Genomic DNA, 21,675 nt, shown 5'->3' with positions numbered 1-21,675 from the left:
CTCCTGCACCTGAGGCAAGCAATGCTGCACGCTACCACAAGACCATTAAGAAAGTGAATCAATGATAGAACCAATAAAGACAATGCTAAATTGATTATCTCAACATGTTTAAGATTGACTTTATTCAAAGGAACAATAAGTTTATGGATATTATCTTTACTAGCTCTATAAACAACATCCCCCTAAAAATTTAGATGTGATATCCTGTTTGTTTTATAGGTACAGCCAAACTTTAAAATCAAAACTTTGTTTCTACAAAAGAATTAAGTATAGTTTCTAAGTAATTTGTGGTAACCTAATCCCTGACTTAATAATTTATCAGTTATTCATGTTATAGATAACGTTTTACATTGAGACATTAGTACTTTAATAACACAGATATCAGCATAAGAAGCAAGTTGTGAATATACACACCTAAAGGACAAAAGGAACAACTCCATCCAAATAATAAAACTTGACAATAAATAACGAAAAATTGTCCCTTTTGTCTTAATTTTAGTAGAGCTGGCATGGTACGAGTACGCTTGTTTCCAAGTTTCCAGTAAAATGTACTCTGTATTTTGTTAATCTTTCAACATTGAAACATGGCCCTATCTATCATGTCTACATACCATACCTTAAAGCAAGGTAAGCAAGGTATGTAAAAATGAATCAATTACATAAAATGCACAAATTTAGAAGTTATTTTTGTTTTACTTTGCATGCATCCAACTGTCCAAACTGAAACCACTTGGCACTACCCCTGTTCGCAGTTCAAATATACTTTCCTACGATAGTCAGATGGATCATACAGTTTTGTTTGGCAGACATGTTATAATAAATGTCAGTGTTTATTTCCTTTATCACCTTAAGAGTTTGACCACGTCGGAAGGTTAATTCGTCATCTGCTGTTGCTGTAAAATCGTGTTTTGCCTTCGCCTCCATTTTCTCTTTTCCTTCTGTAGTTCTCTTGTCTGTACCGTATCTCACTAACGAAAACGCCCGAGTGTACATCTAGAAAAAAAAATACGTCTGTATTATTATCTGACATATTGACATTCAAACAACACAATAAATCGTTATACAAATTTTTTAATTATTTAAATTTATCAAATTTAATTTTGATGCAAAATAAAGATCTAACTGTGATTATGAATAAAAGGGAATGTGGGTTATTTGTCTATGAGGCACCAACCCGGCAATGACAAAAAATAACCAAAAGAGACATCTATAGTTGCATCAACATGATCAAGGATTTGTTTAGTATAATACTATACAAATCCTTGGTTGCACCATTCAGTCTTCACAAAAAAGACATATTCCTATACAAACCCTAAATCGTCGAGGCCTTTGTACAAAGTTTTTACTAGTTTAAACAAAATCTATCAAAATAAAAAAAAAGATTGATATCACACTAAAATCATAAGGGTGCTTTCTTTGACCTCCGCGTTGAAAAGGGCACAATTAATGCGTTCTTTGACGTCCGCGTTAAAATTGGGTCGTAACTGCTTCCGAGACCCGTCATCGGCATTTCAAAGTCCAAACGCTTTATTCATACACGATCATATGATACTTAGTTTTAAAATAATTAAAAACCCTAGTAATCTCCGTTTATGATTTGTCCAAGGATTTGTATAGCAAGAGGATTTGAATCTCTTACTATGCAAATCCTTGATTTATCTTATTACAACAAGCACCAAAACAGGCAATTTTAAAACAAACTTGCGGAAACATATCATCACACAGGGCCCTATGTCAAAGCAAAGCATGACATAAAACAAGCACATACTATATAAATAAATGACATGGCAAAGGTAATTAAGTTGCTATGCATAATATTATATATATAAAAAGTATATTAACGAGACAATCAAAGGCACGTAAAGCAGTTAAAAGCACTTCAAGCAGATATAAGCACTAAACCATTAACTATCTGCAGACATTGCATCGGCATGCACTACTATTTTAGGTGACTATAATTTTGAAAATTAACAAAAACTGACATGTCGGCAAGGACCCCGCTTGCAGATTTTTGTGTAAAGCACAGACTCTTATCAGAAACGGAGGCATACTGAGCAATTCGTGTTGAGGGATTGTCAATTCTCATAAATTTTGTCACCAGCAATTAATTCAGGTTGTGTTCTCGATAAATACAAATTTTAAATCCAAGCATTATGTATTTCTGGTATGCATTTTCTCAAACGGTGGACAGGAATGAATTTTCGAAACAGAAATTCATTTTGGAATAGCAAATTATACCTACATGTCGATTTTCATGAAATTCTGGCAAAAACTTAAGATATTTCTCAAAATTTATCATTTTTGACAAAATCTAAATTTTTATCGTAATTTTGACATAAGATGTACCTAAATACCTATAAATCAATTTGTTAAAGTCCCTATAACACTAAAAAATGCTTTTAAAAATTTGTGTGTTTTTTTTGTTTTGTTTTATTGATAAAATTACTAAATTTTCACCACATCTATCCCCCACTTACAATAAAAATCAATTTATGACAGCAGGAAACAATTTTGAAATGCATATTAAACATAATACATGAGGTTGAAATCCTAGCACAAAAAGATGCTTCTCAAAATGTTATATTACTTTTGAACAAGCACTGAGTTTTCCACGGAAAATTTACACGCAAATTATAACAAAAATCTGTTGTTTTTTTTTTTTTTGTAATAAGGAATCAATTTTGAATGGCATATCATAACTAACGTGTTATTTTGGGTTGACATTCTATAGCACAAGAAGATATGTTTCTCAAAGTTTGTGATTTTTAAAAAAAATTTAAAAATTTTTTTAACACAACTGTTGTCCAAATTTCACCCCAAAAACGAGAGGGACCTTATTTTAATAGGTTTTGATACTGTGCAGAAAAATTTTGAAAACCAGTGGCGGCAATCTGTGACTTATCGTACGACATAGAAGTACTGACAGACTGATTACTATAGAGCAAATAGATTTTATCTATACAATTCTTTGGTAGTTCATTCAAAATGTAAGCAGCTGCTTAGCGAAAATAATTGTCAATTTGATGCTATAGTGTGTTGCTCTAACCTAGGACTGTTCAGTTGCATTTCTAAACCTACAAGAATATTGGTATTTCTTTAACAGTGATCAAATCATGTAAGTATGATGGACTGTTATTGTTTATACACTGAAATGTTTTATTGCTATCGTTCGTAATTTTCTGACTTGAAGAGATAGAAGTCATAGAAGGCTGCGGAATTTTTAAACTTGAGATAAAGGATACAATAGATACAGTTAAGTCTGCCTCATATCTTGACTTACATCTAGAAATTGACAATTAGGGTCGGTTGAAAACAAAACTTTATGACAAAAGAGATGATTTCAGCTTCCCAATTGTGAACTTTCATTTTTATAAAGCAACATTCCAGCAACGCCTGCATACGGAGTATATATATCTCCCAGTTGATACGATAATCCAGGGCTTGTATTTCCTATCACGATTGCCTTGATAGAGGGTTGCTGCTCACAAGGAAGCTATTAAACCTAAAGTTCCAAGTGGTGAAGTTGAAATCATCCCTTCGTAAATTTTACGGGCGCCATCACGAGTTGGTTGACCGTTACGGATTATCCGTTCCACAGACGATAGCGGATATGTTCCTAATGTCGTAACTACCATCCCGTCCCCTTTTCCCGAATGTGACCTACCGAATTAGACTTATTACCGGGTTTGTACTAACATGAGCAACACGACGGGTGCAACATGTGGAGCAGGATCTGCTTACCCTTCCGGAGCATCTGAGATCACCTCCAGTTTTTGGTGGGATTCGTGTTGCTCAGTCTTTAGTTTTCTATGTTGTGTTTTGTGTATTATTGTTTGTCTGTTGGTCTTTTTCTATTTAGCCATGGCGTTGTCAGTTTATTTTCGACTTATGAGTTTGAATGTCCCTTTGGTATCTTTCGCCTCTCTTTTATACGGACGCTATCACGAGTTGGTTGACTGTTATGGAATATCTATGTCACAGGTGACAACGGATATTGTTCCAATTTTCGTTACCACAATTCTATCCTCTTTTCCTCGAGTGTGACATCACTGTCTGAGATTGTACGTGCATGAGCAACACAATGGGTACCATATGTGGAGCAGGAACTAATTAACCTCCTACCAAGTCTATTTAGATATTTACCAATACGTTTTAAAAACTGAGTTGGAAAGAGACTTCTCACAAACCTTGCATACATTTTTTGTCAAAATGAACTTATCTTATGTATTTCCCTGTAGCTTGAACCGCTTGAATGCTGCAACATTAAACTGGAAAGTTGGTAATGGTAAATTTGAAATCATCTCCTCTGTCGTAAAGTTCAGATTTTTTAAACGATCCTTCCAGTTCTTTTTCAAATGACAGTAAAGATATGAAGCAGACTTAACTGTATCTGTTGTATCCTTTATTTCAAGTCTTATGAGAGACATACTGTGGATTTATTTATTTGAGTGGATAGTAATTTTTGTTGATGGAAATAGGGAAATTCAGCGTGATCAGTCCACAAGAAAACTTTCTGATAATAAGTAAGAATGAAAACTCATACATAGATTTATCTTTCTCCTAAATAAAATTAAAGATAGATACGCTTGTTATATAAAACAAAAATTCCTCATGCACCAGCTTCAAATTCCGTGTCTACAGTACTGTTGTACACAGGAACACTCCAATATCCTGTATACGTACAAAGCTTAAGAAAAACACAAATTCGAACGAGATGCAGCAAAGATAAACGCTTTTGAAATTAAATCTTGCTGGTAACTGCAAATACACATTTTAAGAAAGCTGCGTGTATAGTGTACTAAAGGAGGGCAAGAATACACAACTTGTCAATTAAATATCAAATGGACCTTTTTTGGAAAAATTAAGCCCATCTTCCTGATATGATTGTGAATTATGAGGTTATGGAAAAAATACGCAATTGAAAAAGTAAATTTGAAATTCTTCGACCATTTTCTCTTTGTGAAAACGAGTATTCCAAATGTAATTGGGAATGCATATCCCCGGGGGAAACGGGATGTCACTCATTACAACTTTCGATTAAAAGGAGAATACTTTCTTATTGGTGTAAGGTGATTTCTGAAAATTACAAGCTGTCCAGCATACCATAACCATGATATTAAGTAGGCGAAAATGTAAATAGAATAAAATGCATGCAGTTTCTCAAATATTGACAAACACTTCCAAATAAGGATGTTTTAACTTTTTGTAAATTCGGATGACTTAAGCACAATATTCCAATCAAAAGAGGCCAATTGGGAAATGTATGTAGATCAAAGAGAAAATGCAAACTTTGGCACAGATCAGAGATAAGAGACGAATTCCATCAAACCTTTTAAAATAAGAAACGAAAAACGGTACTAATGGCTAAACAACATTATCTATCATGCTGTATATCTTATTGCACGAATAATAACTCACCTCTACCTTATTATGTATTACAAAATGTATTTGTAATTCATTTTGCAAAATGTCCTTGATGTTATTGATTTTTAGAAATAAAAATATGTGTATTGAAAAAAAAATTAAACGTTTAATGCAAATGCATCTAGAAGACCATACACGTATGTGCAACAATTAATCGAGACAATCTATTAAAATTTAATAAATTATTATTCTAACAAGAGGCTGTCAGAGTGACAGCAAACCGGATTTTTCTGCAGAGGTCGAACCCTGAACAGTTGAGCAAGTATGGACACTATATTTAAGCTTAAAACAGCTCTGAATTTGGATTGTGATTGAATATTTGACACAGCATAGGTTTGTGACACAAAATGAATGTGGTCAAAGAATTGAAATATTTGAAATTGGACATTAACCTATCATGGTCCAATATCCAAAATCTAAGTACATATTAGAATCAGCATATCAAAGAACCCCAAGAATTCAATTTTTGATGAAATCTAACAAAAGTTTAATTTAGGACCCTTTGGACCTCAATGTGGACCAATTTGATAAAGGAGCCCATAATCCAAAATCTCTCAATACATGGTTAGATTCAGCATTTCAAAGAACCCCATAAATTCATTTTTTGTTGAATCAAACAAAGTTTAATTTTGGACCCTGATTTAGACCAACTTGAAAACTGGGCCCAAAAATCTAATATTTAAATACAGGTTTAGATTCAGCATTTAAAAGAACCCTATATATATTTAATTTATGTTGAAATGAAACACAGGTTAATTTTATCCATAATATTTTCTGTGCAAAGGGAAATAACTCAAACTGGATAAATAGTTCTCTAAAATAAGATATGATGCAATTTTTCAAATTATAATCAATAATATAATAACAACAACCAGTGATGACTAAGTTCTCTAAAATAAGATATGATTTAACACTCAATCATTCTTAGAATCAGCATATCAAAGAACCAAAGAATTCAATTTTTGATGAAATTAAACAAAAGTTTAATTTAGGACCCTTTGGACCTCAATGTGGTATTATCTTATTAATAATGAAAAGAAATACAAAATTAGATTAAGCATTCAAAGAACCCTATATATATTCAATTTATGTTGAAATCAAACACAGTTTAATTTTGGACCCCGATTTGGACCAACTTGAAAACTGGGCCCAAAATCAGAAATCTAAATATATGTTTATTAATAGATAATATAAGCTTATTTTTTAAAGGAGTTCACTTCATAAAAAAAAAAATATATAGCATTCAGTCAATTAATTTTTACAGAATAACAAACAAACTTGCCACAAAATTCTTCAAACAATTTACCAAAGAAAAGAAAAAAATCCAAAATTGTATTTATCATTAATACAATGTCTTTTCAAAATCTATAAAACTTATCAGTAACAAGAAATAATTGTAACAGGATGCTGTTACGAAGCAGGATGCTGTTACGAAGTCTCCCAAACAAAGCTCCAATAATTTGTCATTCCCATGGATGTGATCCCCAGGGGACTCGCCCTTTATTTCATTTGATTTGTTTTATTGTCCCATACAAGAATATATATGGTTTCGGGGTGGGGATCTTGACCGTTTACAAGTTTTCAAAAAGAAGGGGGGTGGGGGTTACCCCCATGGACTTCCCCTATATTTCATTTGATTTGTTTTATTGTCCCATACAAGAATATATATGGTTTCGGGGTGGGGATCTTGACAGTTTACAAGTTTTCAAAAAGAAGGGGGTGACCCCAGGGGACTTCCCCTAAATTTCATTTGATTTGTTTTATTGTCCCAAACAAGATTATATATGGTTTAAGGGTCGGGATCTCGACCGTTTACAAGTTTTCAAAAAGAAGGGGGTGGGGGTTACCCCCATGGACTTCCCCTATATTTCATTTGATTTGTTTTATTGTCCCATACAAGAATATATATGGTTTCAGGGTGGGGATCTTGACAAGTTTACAAGTTTTCAAAAAGAAGGGGGTGGGGGTGACCCCCATGGACTTCCCCTATATTTCAATTGATTTGTTTTATTGTCCCATACAAGAATATATATGGTTTAGGGGTGGGGATCTCAACCGTTTACAAGTTCTCAAACAGGAGGGGGTGACCCCAGGGAACTCGCCTTTTATTTCATTTGATTTTATTGTCGTACATCCCCAAATCAATAACTGATATTTCCTTCGAAAATCCGGTTAAAAAGTAAAAGTATATGCGCAAAATGCAATGTTTTTATATTGAAAGCTCCCATGAAAATGAGAAAACCTAGGGTTCTTCAAATCCATTTTATGACACATATTTCTGTAGAGTTGGAAATTCACACATGCAAAATCAATTAAATCCAATTTTTGTGACCTTGACTATCAAACTTGAAATTAAAACACTTTTTGCAACCCAACACAAATTTTAGTTCTGATGAAAATGCATACCAGGTATCATTTATTAACTCCAATAAGTACATGATACATCAATATGGACTAAAACTTGGACATTTTGCAAGGGAATTTGTGACAATGACATTTCAGACTAAAAATTCATATCTTTTCCACAATATTCTTTCTGGTACTTTTGAATACTCATACCATGTATCACAAATGAACTCCTAGTCCTGAAGAGGTAGATCAGACAAATTTGTTGGGCAGACAAATGGACATACTGGTCACTATAGAAGACTATAATAAAATATATAACAGGGACTTCACTTTTCTACTACCTTGCCATATCATTTCACAAAGCTACTAGAATATGATTTCAGTTCAGAATACATGTCACTTAGTACTTGGATGCAAACTTGATTGACTCTGTGAAGCAAGTCAAGAGTTAATTACTATTCTTGAAATGCTGCTATACTCAAAAGGATGTATCATTACAACATGTAATATAATGAAGATTACTGCATATCCAACTGAATTTGGACATTAAACTTCATCTATTTGCCCCAAAATTAAGTCCTTCTAAACCAATGCATGTAAGTAGGTTCCTTATCTCTGATATGAGTCAATGAATCTAAAAATATAGATGAGGGATTTACTTTTGTGGGAAGATGCTTAACTCCCTAAAAACATCCTTACACTAAAGTGTGATTGTAGGTAACTTAGTAAAATATTGGTCTCAGTTGCGTTCTTTTTGTGGGTGGCAGTAATACTTGACAGGATTAACAAGTGAATCTGTGAGCTACTGCTCATTAATGATACCCCCTCTTGCTAAAAGTATAAGGTAAACAGGAAGTTGTTGAGGGATGAATCTGATTACGCATCACACAGTTAAGCTGATTCATATAAACCCTGAGACCAAATTTCAGAAATCCTTGTAATGCAGTTCCTGAGAAAGATGCGACAAAAAATATTCATGGGATGGATGGACTGACGGACGGACTGACAGATGGATGGACAGACGGACGGACAGACAGAGGTAAAACAGTATACCCCCACTTTTTTAAAGCGGGGGTATAATAACAAGTGACCCTGAAACCAACTTTCAGAAATCCTTGTAATGTAGTTTCTGAGAAAGATGCGACGAAAAATATTCATGGGACGGACAGACGGACTGATGGATGGACGGACAGACAGAGGTAAAACAGTATACCCCACTTTTTTTAAAGCGGGGGTATAATAAAACAGTATACCCCAACTTTTTTTAAAGCAGGGGAATAATTATTACACCAAGTGATGATTAAAGGTTACTCAGTAGTTGGTAGTATTAAATCAGTGATCAAAATCACTGGTGGAAAGATTGGAAGAGTAGTTTCAAGAATTCTTTATCATATTAAGGTATGGTGTGGATAAAAATACCTCAACATAGCACGTCTGATATTCTTTTTAGAAAAATAAGCATTTGTGAATAGTTATTTCATACTCTTATGTAAATAAAAGATACAGACAGACAATATTTAGTATGATTTATTGTTGATGAATCACACAAGATACAGCACATGATCGACTCCAGAGATTCCAAGAAATGAGGTCATTATGCAAAAAAAAAAAAAAAAAAAACCTACAATATTTGACATAAAGAATTATTAAAATAATCTGATATTAAGAATATTTCTGCTTGACTTGCACAGCAAATCATTATTCATATAAAATAAATTTCATTAGAAAAATATGACAAATACATTTGTATAGCTTTTAAAAGGATTATTTTTATCCATGACCATTGAACACGAAGGAGCACGAACACGATGGAGGCATTAAATCAGATAAATAACCGGAGCCTGGTTTGTAATCTCTAGCAAATACACATTTAAACAAAAAACTTCATTTTAATATCTCACAAAACATTGATTGTGATATATACTTCCTTTTATTTGAAAAAATATACATAGCTATAACATAAAATACTAAATGGAGTGTAAGCAGGGTGAATATGTTTCAGGAATAAAAAAAGAAACATGGAGACAATGCAAGTTATTTACTGCGTGAAATCCCATTGTTTGTAAATATATATTTATATTTAAATTATCAAATCAACATTTTGGTCATATTTGCAACATTTCCAGTATTAAACCACAAGCTCTATATTCTAAAAACATCTTATGCAATGATTGATTAATCTTTCATAAACGATACTCAAAAGTTTCATCACATACAAAAATGATTTTTTGAGAAAAAAACAATCTAAATTACATCTTTAGCTTTACAGACAAAACACAGATGCTGTTGTTTAATTATAAACTTAATAATATTGATCCAAAAATTCCTAATTCTCCTGAATAAGTACTTAAAAAAAAAATTGTTCATGAGCAGTCATACTGTTTTTAGCAATTCCTACTTTGTCATGTGTCAAACAATTTTTAGTGGAAGCTTAGGTCAACCATTTCATTTCAATAAATAATAATTTTGGGGCAAAAATGGACACAATATTCGCGCTTGATACAGGTCTGAATTTGGATTGTAGTTCAATATTTGACACATAATAGGTTTCTGACACAGAATAACTGTAGTCAAAGAACTTAGAATTGGTTATATGATTTGAATTTATATTCAATTTTTTGCTTTTGTGCAATACACTATGCTGTTGTGAATTGACACCCCCCCTTTTTTTCAAAAAAAAAAAAAAATTTGAAGGATTTTCTTTTTGATTTCTGAAATCTTGAGAAAAAATTGTCCCCCCCCCCCCGCCACCATTTTTTTTAACCCCCCCCCCCCCCCCCCCTTTTTCCAAAAAAATTTTTTTTTCCTTCAGTCATGGTCATAATTTCAATTCAAATTTCCAATGGTGTTTGCAACCATAAAAACCCATTTAAATACATCATAAAAGTCTAAAAATAGAATCATAGCTAAAATTAATTTACCTTAATCAGCATTTTTAAAATTATTAAAATAGTAACTTCTAAAAATGAATTGACAGCTAATCACCTTAAGACACATAAAAATTCTTTATACATAATTTAAAAGCAGTGTAAGGGAGGTAATTCAAAGTTGTGTTTGAATTACCTCTCTTACACTGTAGTTTGTACTTAATTGTCCATTAACCAGGACACCCTTGTTTTTTCGCTCTTTTTTGCCCCTAATTCCTAAACGGTTTGAGCCATAACCCCCCAAAGCCAATCCTTACCGTCCCTTTCTGGTATAGAAACTTGTGGTATAATTTCAGAGAAATCCATACACTGTTCCACATGTTATTGTCATGACACTAGAAAAATGCTTATTTGGGCCCCTTTTTGGCCCCTAATTCCTAAACTGTTGGGACCATAACCCCCAAAATCAATCATAACCTTCCTTTTGTGGTTATAAACCTTATGTTTAAATTTCATAGATTTCTATTTACTAATACTAAAGTTATTGTCCGGAAACCAAGTGTCTTCGGACGACGACAATGTGATACCAATATATGACATTTTTTGCGGTCGTATAAAAATGGTTCAGCTCAAAACTGACTGTTAAGTTCTGACATAATAACATCGTAAGACCATGTTAAACGAACTGAAAAAAGGTTATTTTTAATAATTAGAATTTGAGATCAACATAACTTTCAAGTTTCATCCTACTTGTGAAAAATAATCATGTGGTAACTTTGTTGTATTTTGAAAAAATCTTTTGTACCAGTTAGTATAGATACATATACAATACATAAACATTTTGTTGACAAATCTATCAACATGTACAGCACTTGCTGATATTTAACAGGAATGGGTCAGACACTATAGCCTTATATATACATGTATTTTTCACTTCCCTGGTCTCGTAACAACAAACAAATGAGACATTCACCTGTGTATTTCTCTTATATATATACAAATTATATACAAATAATAAACCATCTCTAAAAACAATCACATATTCTAAAGCAAGTGGTATAAAAACATAGGTTATAGTACTGATCTTGTTGCAAATGGAAAAAATAGTGAAGATGTGTAATGAAATATGATTAATTTCACAAAAATTCTTTCTCTAGTAGAAATGTTCTACTTATACAATGGCCTGAGCACTTATTCCATTTACATGAACAATCAGGCTTGCTCGAAGGTTTTTTCTCTAGCAGAAAACATTTTTACTAATACAATGGTCTTAGAGCTTATTCCATATACATGAATAATCAGGGTTGCTTGAAGGTTTTGTTTTCTAGAGAAAATAGTTCTAATCATACAATGGTCTGAGTGCTTATTCCATACACAGTTGCTTGAAGTTTTTTGATTTAGTAAGTCCCCAAGCCCATATCTTAATTTTTGAAGAGTCATCCATTTCAAAGATCAGAACTTACAAATTTTGATGTCAATATGAAACAGAAGTGTCACGACTCGTCTAAGCAAGTTGCAAGGACCCCAGGTGTCACATTGAGGTCAAGTTCAAGCTATTTCTACTTTACCTTAATACTTATAAATGAAAACTGTTTAACACAAAACCTGAAAAACCTGTGCTTTTCATGCCAGTATTTTTTAGTATCATATTTAAAGTACAAAATATAGCTAAAATTATCTGTTCAAAGTTCAAACTATATTCAGAAATTGACATTGGTTATAACAGATTTTCTGTAGAAAATATCAGGCTTTTAACTTTTAGTAAATAAAAGTCTCAATCATCTATACAAAACAATTTTAGTGAGATTAGGGATTGTCACAAGTCACAGCACTCGTGGTCTTTTTCCTTATAAAAGTGAAAAGTGTACATTAATTCAACATAAGCATCAAAATTTGTTAAATGGGAATAAAAGTTTAAGGAATAAAATCAAACTATCTGTAATACTATAAAAGAATGTAAAGCCATTCATTTCCAAAACTTGAATATTATACAAAACAAAATAGCAGTACTAAACTGTTGTTCCCAAGACAGATAACCTTCAACTTATTGATGTAATCACATAAAACAATGATTAAAAATGTCAAGCATTCCATTCAGAATGTGACAACAATGATTGTGACATCTCTGTACAAAAGATAAACAGTTTTCACACAAGCTGAAAGAACTATTGGCACATGTGCAATCTTACGTGCAACTTTTTTACTCTCTTTACCCGTCTTGTCACAGGTTGTCATATTAAAGTCACAGTCATTCTGAACATCTCTAGATTTTTAGTGGACATTATAAAGTACCGTAAAAATCTAGCCTTTCTAGACCAAAATTTTATATCTTGATTGAACATATGTATGGTTCTTCTTTCTGATATTTGCAAGACACTTTGCCCACAGATTTTTCTGTTTCAAACAAATAGTTACCATGATTTTAAATTCTGATGGATTAATTGAATGTTAAAAATAAAAATATAAACTCCTGTTCACAGTCTCATATCATACTAAGATTCAGTCATGCTTCAAAATAACTGTGACTTGTGATATTTTAAACAAGACTACATCCTTCTACATTACTGGTAATACATAATGCATGTTAACAAATTAATTTTCTTAAGTATATGGTTAGTCCCCTGATATCCTGCTTCAGAGTTACCCTCATCATCTTGTTTCAATATTCACTGGTCAAACTGGTGTTTTGTAAAACAATATATAATATAAATTTATCTATAAAAAGACTTAAACATGTTAAAATCATTTGTTATATTAACATTAGACTGGAATTTTCTTTTCCTGCCTATTGTTCGGACAAAAAGAAGATAACCAGTTATTTTTTATTAATAATATCCAGTGCAAGTTACTAACAGAATGTTAAAGAAGATGTTCATTGCAAATATATTTTTTTACTTCAAATGCAGATCTATGTTTGCTATTTTAAGTATATGATAAATATTAACATCTTTGTCATTACTGGATAAAAAATACACTATCAGCAGGTATAAAAATTGTACAAGTTTAAGAAACAGAAGGAAGGTATGAAATTCTTACCTGTTCCACAAGGAGTACAAATACTTTAAATACTGACAAAGAACATAGAATGTTAGTACCCACCCAAACTCATAATACCTGTTAACTTTTATTTGTACCTTCCATTCAAACATTCAAGTTTTTAATAAAAAATTATCAATTCTATTTATTAAAACTATGCAATTTTGACATAAGCTGCAGGGAATATTCCTTCTTGTCCATTTACTCGTCCTTTCCACCAATTACAATCTTCCTCTCCAATTACTTCTATATTATCACCTTTTTTAAATCGAATTTCATCAGCATTTCCTGGTTCAAAATCATATAATGCTCTTGCTATTCTTGCTTGCTGCAATAGATAAAAAAATCATTCTGATCATCAAAGCCATTCAAACTCCTGGAATGTTAAAGGTTACAGATAAAATATTTTTATCACAACCTGTAAAAAACTTAATAACCCGTCAAATTATATAACTTCCTTTTGAAGTACCATTTATTATTAAAACAAACTGATTTCGATCAATGTATTGTTCATTTATGTAGCTCTTTAAATTGGATTTTAAATCATATGTCAACTAGGAAGCTTTTTAAAATCAGGAAGTAAAATTGATATGCAAATTACTATGATATGGTAATACCTGGATTTTAATTCATAATGGTTCTTACACTTTTCTATTTATAGAAAATGCATATCATGATTTGGATTACAGAAAATATTGAATGAACCAATGGCAAACTATTTATATCAGGAAATTTTGACATTCAATCAACACATCCTTAAATGAAGTAAAGGGTGGGTGACCCCTGCCAGATGGATGTGCACACTTTACAATTATTTTAGACCACATTTAATTCACAAATTACTTATTGTTTTTTAAAAAAAAGATTGATTGATTGATGTTTGATACCACTTTCAGTACTATTGTGCTATTTCGTGGCAGTTAGTTTTTATTGGTGGAGGAAGCCGGAATGCCCAGAAAGAACCACTGACCTTCGGTTTTAAGAAAAGACTTAACAAACATAGTGTACCATGAAACTGACTCTGTCAGATCTAAACTACACTATTCAAACAGGCATGATGACCTTACATCTGTTTTACAAATCAAATGTAGCTAACCTATTATTTATGTTGATTAATGAACCATGAGACCAAGATCTGGTGACCCATTTCAAATTTACAGGTATAACTTTAATTGATTCTACAGACCAAATATAGTTGACATATTATTATAGTAACTGGAAATCTGACCAAAACATATCAACTAAAAGGTTATCAATGAGCCCTGAAAATACAGGAAACACTACAAGTGTTAGGTCAAGTATTGGTTCATTATTACATCAGTTTCTATGTTACATTAATTAATAATTTAGTAACAGTGAAACAAAACTCATCATGAAAACTTCATGATGATCAATGAACCATGAAAAAAAGATCAAGGTCATGTTATAAAATTAACCAGTCAACTGGGCATGTACACTAAACAATGATTCTATAATCCAAAATGTAGTTAACATTTTATCTTTTCATATCGTAAAATAAAAGAAAATGTAATCTTGAAATTTAAATATTGATTTATAAACCATGTATATGAGTTAAAGAAGTTAGGGTTGATAGCAGTTTTTTTTATGGTCTTTGAAAAATTCCTTCACCAGTTTGTTTTAGACATTGGCAATTTGTAGTTTGATATATAGTATTGACAGCTGTCTATTGTTGAAGATTGTATGATTTTACCTCAAATGTCTTTCTGTTGTTTGTGTTATTGGGTTGCTGTCTCATGGTTGTTTTAACCCCAATTTCAATAAATTCATTTTTAGGGCAACAGACATATGCTACATTTGAAATCAAACCCATACAGTACCTATATGCAGAATATGGATATATATACACAGCTGAAACAGTCAAAAATGTCAAGGTAAAAACCTTTCTGTTGACGGACATTTGTGCGACAGAAAAGAAAATAAATTTCTCAAACACTTATATGAAGTAGGTTTCCTACTGAAGATTCATTTAATTTCATGGATACCAACTTTGTGGATGTGAAGGACTTTTTGTGGTATATTCTAATACTACATGTACCGGTATATAAAGCTTAACTTCACATGTCATCTCTAATAATAACAAAGACAAACTTTTCTCTAATACATACCTGTTCATGTATCATATCTTTCAAAACAACTGTCTGTGTCCGACTAACTGATGCTTGTCTGTGATATTCTATAAGCTCATTTATTGAATTAAATTTGACAACCCACAGGAAGAATTTACCCTCTCTGTCTCTTAAAATTTTATAATGTTGCACACTGTCGCCAAATCTGCAAAGTGAAAACAGAACTATATATATGTAATTTGATCAGAATTAGCCACAGAATTTCCTCTATGATAGTCCTTTACAATACAAATCTTATTTCAGCTGTATAATTATTCTCTCAAATTACTTCAAGTCTTGACTCAGTTTTTTTAGTGTTGTAAGGTGGTAATTTTGTTTTAGGGTATAGATTGATTTTTTAGCAATTGTGAATAAAAAATTGATGGCATATTTCTGGTATATTTTCAATGTATATAACATCTAGATTAAATAAAACAAGCATTCTGTGAGTATTGCATGGCAATACATAGTCCCCTACCGGTTAAAAATTCATTGTAATGGAACGAAATTCTAACTTGATCTATAACTTGTCATGGTGTAAACTACATAAAAATATCAAGTCAAAATCTTCAAGCATGGCGAAAAAAACTGTTGAAAACTGATTATTTAAGTGAATGTTCCAAAAATCATAACTCTGCACAAAATCATCAGACCGGAACAAAATTCCAACTTGATCTGTAACTTGTCATGATAAAACTATATACTAATTATCAAATCAATATCTTCAAGAATGACAAACAAACTTCCACTAAATTCTTCAAACAATTTACCAAAGACAAGGAAAAAAAATCCAAAATGTCATTTTGTCTTTTAAAATTAAAAAAAAAAAAATTAGTTATTTCCCTTTGAACAGAAATCTACTAATTAATAAGTATTTCATCAAAAATTAAATTATAGGGAAAGAGCTTTTACTTAACAAAGAAAAAGGCTAAAATCTTGAAAATTGAACTTGACCTGTAACTTGTCATGATAAAACAATAAACCAAATATCAAATCAATATCTTCAAGCGCGAAGAAAAAAAGTCTGGAACACTGACTTGCCGGACTGACAGATAGACAGACAGACAGACGGACAGAGTGCAAACCTAAAGTCCCCTTCAACTTCGTCGGTAGGGGACTAATAATCACTTTTATGAAGACATTGGATCAGTATGTAAAAGGATACACTACACACAAAAATTTAAATGTCTTAAATGTGTATGACACCACAAATAAATAAGTAAAAAGAATATTTAATAATGATAATAAGTTACTCAATGTTAAATTGGGACTCATGACGGTCTGGATGGGGCTCCTTCATTTCTTAATTTTCTAGACCATTTTCTCTATTCTTTATCTATTTAGCCCATTATTCTCTATTTCATTTTATTTTTGCACTTTATTCTCTATTCTGTAAACCCCATCCAGATCCGAACTCATTCATCATTTTAAATCCTGAAATTATTAAAGTTATACAAATTAAGTATCGTTAAAAGGTAGGAGGACAACTTATCCCCCTTTGAGTAAAATTATTCATCTAATACATCAGATACAGTACTTGACAGATATAGAAAAGTCTCCTGGTGATGTTTCACTCGGCCGTACTAGGAAAGCACCGTCAGGCTGTATATAATTGGCACCACTTTTTACAAGTAATCTTTTCTCTGATTCCTCTCTTGATATCTTTGGAACATACCATCTATAAAGTTAAAATCATCTTTAATATTTTATGCATATTTTTTTTTTATCTTAAAACAAAGCATTCCAATACTATGAAAATGTATCAATCCATAAACAAAATGGAAAATTGTTGCATGTATTTAATAACCTGCACAGGTATATTCATGATATTGGTCTTGTAAGCCCAATTAAAATGGACCACCAGCCCTTGATTGTTAGCTGTACCCTTCTGCCCTTAAAACCCAATTCAAAATGACCTTGTGTAGTGATTGAAAATAACCTTTAAGGCTTAAATACAAGGGAAATGTGTCCATGGGACACAGGTGATGCCCCTGCTAGCATATAACGTTATAAAGGGACATAACTCAAGAACAGTAAAAGTGACTCTACCAATATTCAAACTTGATCTGTGTTTTGTGGTAATAAACATTGTGTATAAGATTCATAACATTTGGTTGAGACAAACTTAAGCTAGAGAACGGAAACGAAAAATTCAGTAATTTTTCCATTTGTAAAGGGGCATAAACTCTAGAAAGGTAAAAGTGACACTACCCAAACTCAAACTTGATCTGTGTTTTGTGGTAATAACCATTGTGTATAAGTTTCATAACATTTGGTTGAGGCAATAAAGTTAGAAAACAGAAATCAATTTGGGACGTACAGACGGACAGAAGGACAAGGGTAAAACTTAATGCCCCCTCCGCTACGGCGGGGGCATAAAAATTACCTTTTCATTATCAATCTCTCAGTAAATAAAATTATACAGTTTTGACATCTGTTGCATGCCAGGATGTTTATCATGTCAATAGTTATATATTATAGATTCTTATAATTCACTCACAATTATCGTCTATAATCACCATAATTGGAAATTTGATCATTGTGTCAGCTTAAAAGTGTTCAAATTGTGATAGCCAACACATCTGAACTTCAAATCCAAAAAAAAATACAGCGCCTTCAGGAGAAACTTGTGTTGTGGCTGTTGACTGCATGTGCTTTTGTCATTCTCTTACTGTTTTATAATTGTTGTACATGTACACATGTACATGTATATTTTATTGAGAAGTCTTGAACATAAACTCACCTATTCAGCAATAACATAATACCACTGGTAACATTTTCATAAACTGTTTACACAGAATTATGTCTTACAATGTATAATCTGAGTAAACTAATTCCAATCTAACAATTGTTAACAATGCCAAGTAAAGCACACATAGTTAGTTTTCTTTAGCTTTTTTCGCAACCATCTTTGTAGGAGAGACAATTATAGTGGTTTCCTAAGACAATATTGAAGAATAATTTTTCTTTTACTTATTTCAACTCTTTAAGGGGAAAACTAAACAAAACTAAAATCTTGAAAAAATATATATAATACGTAAGTAATATTAAAAATTTCAAAATAAATTGACCTTTTTTCCTTTCATGTTTATTATCTTTGCAATCTGATAAATAAAAAGTGTACTTAATTACATATACATGTATGTACTTAAAGACTGCAGGGAACATTTCATTACTTTCTGAATGATAATCTCTGGCCTAAGCTTCGTGTTGTAATACATGCACAAAATGTATAGGTATACACCAGCACATGTAATAAACAGCTGTGCCATGAGTGCATGATACGTCCGTTACTTTTTCAAAGAATAAAGTTCAATAACTTCTCAATGTCATCTCAGACATTTATGAAAAAAATAAAGGGAGGTTATCTTAATAGGTATAAACCAGTCACCAAAGTTTCATGAAAACTGCTCAAAGCACTTTAAAGATATTTTCCAAAAACTGGAAAATCACTCCCATAACTCGGAAACGTAAAAAATTTATAAAATTAAAGGGAGCTCACGTCAATAGATATAAACAATTCACCAAAGTTTCATGCAAATTGGTTAAAGCTTTTTAAGTTATTGTCCGACAAGTTGACTACGGACGGACAACGGTATACCATAATACGTCCCGCAAACGGGCGTATAAAAATAGATGATGAAGGATGGTTGTTTAATGTCCAGTGGCAAATTAAATGCATATTCTGATATTTAAGGCAGAAATAAAGTTGATATGTAAAAGATATGAACCCTGCTTTGTCCCACTTGTTTGCTAGTTCACAAGGTAACAATCTGTCTTTGCTCTTACTTCTAAACACATTGTGCTTAGTGGAGAATAGTAGGGTGCCCAATGTCCAAAAAGTCCTCTAGTTAACGAGTTTAAGTTAACGGATAACACACGGCTGATTTTTTTGCACATTATAGGAAAATCATTATATTTTACAATCATGATTGTCGTCGTAAGTTCCCGTGGTCACGATTTTCTAAATTTCGTGTTTTTACAGGGTACCACCAGATACCGTATTGTACGGGGAATCTTTAACATGAAAAATAAAATTATGTCATTCTTTGTTGGTATTTAAAACAGTACCTATAATATAGTTTATATATCAAATATATCATATAACGAAACCGGAAAGTATTTAAGTGATTTTGATATAAGTATTTCAGCATTTAAGTAAGAGTTAAATTTTACCCGAAATTTACACTATTTTCATCGAAAGCAAAATTATTACGTGTATCATCACAATATTTTTTACTCTGATTTCAGCAATAAGACACAGTGCATGCGTGAAATAAAAATCGTTTTGAAGAAATTAGCAATTAAAAACACAAATTAAGTCAACATTTTGGTATTGATTAAACACGGATTATCTCGTGCCTTTAATCATTTTGTTGCTTACACTATTAGGTCATTAACAAGGACAGAGGTCACTCAAAACATTTGTCTTTTTTGCTTGTTGTGTGGTTGATTTATTTTTTGTGAATAGCCAGCTAACTTTATAGATTGTCACTTTGTTTGGAGAAATCTGTTTTGTGTCTGTTTTTCAAAACTTTAAACTTTTTATTAAATAAATATTTTGTTATAATTGTAGTATAAGAATCAAATCGGTCGGTTTTGTTTCACACCCGGAATATGGCACATCAAAAGTCTTGTATGATGTTTTCGACCTAAATCCCACTAGGTGGGAACGACAACAAAAAATATACCACCGTTTGTGCAACAACAACAAAAAACGGATACAACAGACAGCAATCAACGACAACCACTTAATTGCAGGCTCCTGATTTTGGACAGACATATACAGAATTTAGAGGGGTTAAACATGTTTGTGATCCTTCAACCCTCACCTGACCTGGACAATGGTATAACAACACAGTATAAGAAAAATCTGATGAAAAACAGTTTGAAATGGCTTGACTTATCAAATTGGCATGAAGCACAAAAACGACTAACATGAAGACAAAAAACACAAAGAACCGATATAAAAGTACTCGCCATTAGGGTAGAACATTTTATATTCTGAAGAAAAGGTTGGGGCTGGCGGCGCGAAAATTTATTTTCACTTTTGTACACATTCATATACTCAACTATCCTGCATTTCATGTTGAAGAGTGTTCATTCTCATCCTGTCTTGTGCAAAGTCAATTATTTCAGTTCATACCAGGCCAAGTAATTCATTTTCAAAATCCTCATTCCCTCCCTGTTTTCGAAATCAAATGGGTGTTCCCTTACTGAAAACTAATAAAAGGACGTCATCAATAGTCTGAGAAAAGTATGATCATAAACATCATTACCGTAAAAACTAGCTTTTGTTATAAATCAGGCCATTGGTTTTTTTTTTTCAAATGAATTCTTTCATTTTTTTCATAACTGGCCTTTTTATAGCCGACCATACGGTATGAGTTTTTCACATTGATGAAGGCTGTACGGTTGCCTATAATTGCTTGCTTCCACATCTCCTAATTTTTATATTATACAGCAAGTATTACATAAAATTAACACTATCAATGTTCCATGTAAATGAGGTAAGGTCAGATGAACTCTGCCACAAAATCACGTACACCTTGTTACCATTCCATACGCCAAATATATTTAACCCACTACTATCTGAGACTGTACGGACTTGATCACTGAAAATTAACATTATTCACTGATCCGTGAAATTGTGTCGAGGTCAGATGAATCATGTCTGACGGTCATGTAGACCTTGCAAGGATACCATATATTAGTAACCAAATATAGTTATCCTAGAACTCGTGATATTTGAGACATTCACATGACGAAAAAAGCTATACAGTTTTTTAGCAGTCACTTAACCATGAATATGAGGTCAAGGATAATGATTATATGACGGAAACTTCGTAACACAATGGATCTATATACAAAGT

At 32.1% G+C, this 21,675-nt stretch overlaps 1 protein-coding gene across 1 annotated transcript in view; it reads right to left on the bottom strand.

Moving 5' to 3' along the window:
• Positions 1 to 21,675, bottom strand: part of LOC127709564 (SH3 domain-containing protein 19-like) — a 45,677-nt gene that overhangs the window by 8,280 nt on the left and 15,722 nt on the right. The window contains exons 3-6 of the mRNA XM_052215169.1: positions 17,340 to 17,480; positions 15,803 to 15,968; positions 13,837 to 14,004; positions 847 to 993 (exon numbers count right to left, since the gene is read on the bottom strand). Coding sequence (XP_052071129.1) covers positions 847 to 993; positions 13,837 to 14,004; positions 15,803 to 15,968; positions 17,340 to 17,480 — 622 coding nt within the window. The remainder of the gene's footprint in view (positions 1 to 846; positions 994 to 13,836; positions 14,005 to 15,802; positions 15,969 to 17,339; positions 17,481 to 21,675) is intronic.

The sequence above is a fragment of the Mytilus californianus genome, unplaced genomic scaffold (genome assembly GCF_021869535.1).
Source record: "Mytilus californianus isolate M0D057914Y unplaced genomic scaffold, xbMytCali1.0.p SCAF_7, whole genome shotgun sequence".
In the NCBI taxonomy this organism is placed as follows: Eukaryota; Metazoa; Mollusca; class Bivalvia; order Mytilida; family Mytilidae; genus Mytilus; species Mytilus californianus.
This window is presented reverse-complemented; position numbering and strand designations above follow the sequence as displayed.